At 41.0% G+C, this 4642-nt stretch overlaps 1 protein-coding gene across 1 annotated transcript in view; it reads left to right on the top strand.

The window, feature by feature from the left end:
* The window catches only part of zgc:158766 (uncharacterized protein LOC100009641 homolog), a 51743-nt gene extending 51204 nt beyond the window's left edge, over positions 1-539 (top strand). Inside the window, exon 23 of the mRNA XM_056286289.1 lies at positions 160-539. Coding sequence (XP_056142264.1) covers positions 160-165 — 6 coding nt within the window. The 3' untranslated portion in view covers positions 166-539. The remainder of the gene's footprint in view (positions 1-159) is intronic.
* The last annotated feature ends 4103 nt before the right edge of the window (positions 540-4642 follow it).

Below are 4642 nucleotides of genomic sequence, written 5' to 3'. Positions count from 1 at the left end.
TGTTTTTAGAAACGTTGCCGACCATCATCTGAAATTAGCCGTCGTCTAACCCGAGTCGAGCTTTTTCCAGCCGCACCGCAGTCCCGAGCCCCGCAAAATACCCCAGTGCATTACTTCAGCTGCTCTCTCCGTAATACGCTTCTTTGTCTTTGCCCGCAGCTCTAAGGTCCCCGAAGCGACCACGTGTGGACGAGCGGCCGGGCGCTGCAGCGAGGGTTCAAGGCCTGCAGACGCGGCCGCACACCGGAGCACCAAAGACTCTGGCCGCCCTTTAAAGCGCCTGTGGTGTGGCGATAGCTAGGTGGCGCTAACGGTACGTGTCGGTCTGTGCACCTGATGTGATCCACTAGGTCAGCATCCGTGTTCATACTGCAGATGAGCGGGACGTTTTGTACTTTGCAAGAGGACAGTTGTGGAAGACGACCCGCCAGACGTCACGCTGACACAGCACTGTTGTACCGTCTCTCGGCTGTCGTCGCTCCGAGTCCTGTTTGTATTGCCAAGTTTGTACATTAAAACTGACTGTTGAAACTGTTGAAGACGTTTTGATTGTGTTCATTTTTTCCGCGGCTGCGGTTGACACGAGGTCCGGTGTTCTCAAACCCGGCCTCTCGTTATAACAGACGGGGTGCACGGACCACAGACTGAGGAAGACTATAGAGACTGTGAGGAAGACTATAGAGACTGTGAGGAAGACTATAGAGACTGTGAGGAAGACTATAGAGCGGGTGAAGCATTGTGCGTGTGTGACTGTGTGAAGCCACGTGTGCTTTTCAAAGGACAGGTGAAAGAACACAAGCTGCTCATCACTCCCACTGGTAGTAGAGTGCAACACCTAACATGCACACACACACACACACGCATGCATGCACATACACACACACAGAGACGTACACACACTCGGACTCATGCACACACACACATTGACATGCACACATGCACACAGAGACATACACACACACAGACATACGCACGCACACACAAACAGACATGCACACAGAGACATGCACACACACACAGACATGCACACAGAGACATGCACACACACACAGACATGCACACAGAGACATGCACACACACACAGACATGCACACAGAGACATGCACACACACACAGACATGCACACAGAGACATGCACACACACACAGACATGCACACATGCAGACTCATGCACACACACACATTCACATGCACACATGCACACAGAGACATACACACACAGACATGCACATGCACACACAGACATGCACACAGAGACGCACACACACATAGACATGCACACAGTTATGCACACACACACACACACAGACATGCAAATACACACACACACATGCACACACACACACACACACACACACACATGCAAATACACACATGCACACATGCACACACACACACACACAAAGATGCTAGTGGAGCACACGGGGGAATAGTGGCTGAGAGACCGGGTTGTGATGAACAGTTTGTGATGAGCGGTTTGTTCTCACACACCAGAGGAACTGAATTCACTTCACCACACTGCTGTTGTCTTCTCGTGAAATTTACTTGCGTGTCGACCACAACGTGGCTATTCACCAGGGCTGCATCACTGACACACACAGCAAGATGGGGTGAAGATAACAAAATAAGCCCACATAGCTGCTGTTGAAAATAAGAGCAGCTTTCTTTTCAATGTCTCTTTTTTTTAAGATGCGGTCATCCTCTGGGTAATAATTGTTGGTTTCTGATCTGCTGGAAATAAGTTGTGTAGATGCAAAAAGGATGAGTGTTGTCTGTGTGGACCTGGGCAGGGGTGGGTCATGATGAACGCTTATGTTGGTCTATTTACATCCCGATGCACAGGACAAGAGAAATCAACACCTCCAGGCCCAGCACCAGCAAACTCAGCACCTCGTACTGTCAAAACATACACACACACACACACACACACCTGAATTATCACATTTTGCAATGAATTTGAACATATCTTCAATCCACTTCTTGATGAGTACACGATCATGTAAATATTTTTATATAGATATATGAACTGCATTACAATGTTTTTCCTACATCTATCTATCTATATATATATATATATATGTAGCAATTTTTTTTAATGCATTTCAGTACGGTACGAGTTTATAAAAACAATATATATATATATATATATATATATATATATATATATGTAAAATCCAGAATAAATATAGAAATCTATGTAGAAATATATAAATCAATATAGAATGAATATATAATTCAGAATAAATATAAACCAGAATAAAAAATAATGCACATGTTCTGCATTGCATACAGTGATGTTCACCTTCAAATGAGATTCATTTTGCTGATCCCAGAAAGCCAAGTCGACACTTATCAAACTTGCTGCGACTACTGCCACCATAACACAGGCCCAGTTCAGCAGGAAGCAAACCTACGACGAGAACAAGACGAAATGGATTTTCATTGACTTAAAATCTGCCAACCGTGACGTAGTTATTTGTATTGTATTTTACTTACACGCCGTAGTTGTGGGTGTTTGACCAAAAAGTTGACTAAAAATCCAGTAGAAGTGAACTGAGGAGGAGAAATGAGAACCCAGGTGAAAAAAAGTATACTTAACTGTATTAAAAGTGTGCTATAAGTACACAGAGTAACTGTAATGTTCATGCACTTACTTAAAATGCTTTTACACTACATTAATTTCTACTTCATTATACTTTAGAAATATACTTAAGTTCTTACATATTTAAAATGTACTTACGTGAACTTTAAAGAAATAATAAAAACAATATAATACAGATATAATAGTGTATTTTTAAATATAATTATCTCACACTCAATTCTAATAGCACTGTATTATACTTTTTACAAGTATATCTTTTGATGATACCAAAGCCAGCATATTACAAATTTATTAATGCAAAGAATGCTTAATTTAATTTGTCTGAAAGAATCTTACAGTATACCTTTACAACTTAAGTTCTTATAAGATGAAGATATGCTTGAATGCACTTAGAAGTACACTAAAATATACTAAAGTTCTAATGAAGTGTAATCTTGAAAAATATTATCTCTTACTCAGTTGTAATAGTACTGTCATAGTTTTTACAAGTACATTTTTAATTAAACCAAGCTCAGTGGATTAAAATTTAATGTATACAAAATATGCTCGTTAGATTTGGCTGAAAAATTTTACAATGTATTTTTAGTAAATATATTTCTTACTAAATGTATCAAAAATGTTTTTTTAACAAGTGGAATCCACTGTTAGTTACAATGTTACAATTTCATTTAGCATGCGCTTTTATCCAGAGCGATGTACATCTGAGTTAATACAACACAAGCAAGGATCTAGTAGTCAGGAGACAACAACGCGAGCAAGTGTCAAAAACTAGGTTCAAGGCCGATAGGAATAAGACTTTTGCACAGTGCCCAAGTCGACTGAACGGGAAATGCGGAGAGAAAGTTGTCAGTGTGCAGTGCTAACGCTAAAGATTCTACCTGATAAAACGTTTTGCCTGTCAGTCTGAGGATGTGCAGCCCCCTAGGAGGGCCCTCGCACGAAAGCGACCAAGTTTGACATGAGATGACAGAGATCAGGCCATCATAATTTCAAAGCCCTTATTAAAAGACTTCAAATGTGCTTAACCGTCGTGGTTTTCACCATGTAAAACGAACGAAGGTGAACGGCTGCTCTGCTGATTGACTTTCAGCCATAAAACAACGGTAAGAAAACAGCTCAGCCACGGGAAGTGTTTAATTGTGGCTACTGATAAAATTTCCAGCTGTGACTGTGATTAATCCTACGCTTGAAATTGCATTTTTATAGTGGAGTTTTAACACTGGAGACTATGTCACTTCCCTGGGGGGCAAGATGAATAAGGTGGATTATTTTTGGTTCAGCCAACGTTCCTCCAGTTCTCTGTGCTAAGATCAGCAGTGAATTATTTGCTGGCTTGCAAAATACAATCAGCCTCTCATTTACCTTCAAGACTCATACCCGAGTCATACATAATATTTTGGTTTTGACACAAGAATTTTAGGCTGATAGGTCCAGTTGTTTGTGAGATTAGCCATAGACATGGACGCACACACACAAACAAATGCATTATCCCCTCCGGGCTACCTGGCGGAGATGATTAGGTAATACGCCTATATTTGGTGCAAAATTAGCCCCTTTCTGTGCAAATGAGCCTCACTGGAAAAATTTCAACAAAAAAAAAAAAGTCCAATCCACAAACAGCAGCGCTAACAGCCACATGCAGTTAGAGTGAAAATTAGCCACTTCAGAGGGTCGGGGGTACCTGAGGCCCAGACTTTCCAGGGATCATGGCAGCAGTGGTTGCAGCCAGGCAAAGACGCTGCCATGCCAGGCTCGTGAGCGGATATTTCAGCACTGCTGCCACAGCTTAAAGTGGACTAGTTACTAACAGAAAGTACACCTGGCATTGTGCTTTGCTTTCATTTTAATTACTCTTAAAGCACCCTGAAAGCCTTTAAAGATCAGGTTTTTATAAAATTAGAAATTATTTGGTTAGCAATTTTAGACATATTTACCAGTAGCTCAAATAACAACAACATGCTATTTAAGGCTCACTGTAGATGTGCTAAAATATACTTATAATAACAATATATGATACTATAAAATGTATCTTTAATATAC

Source organism: Lampris incognitus, chromosome 9 (assembly GCF_029633865.1).
Source record: "Lampris incognitus isolate fLamInc1 chromosome 9, fLamInc1.hap2, whole genome shotgun sequence".
In the NCBI taxonomy this organism is placed as follows: Eukaryota; Metazoa; Chordata; class Actinopteri; order Lampriformes; family Lampridae; genus Lampris; species Lampris incognitus.
This window is presented reverse-complemented; position numbering and strand designations above follow the sequence as displayed.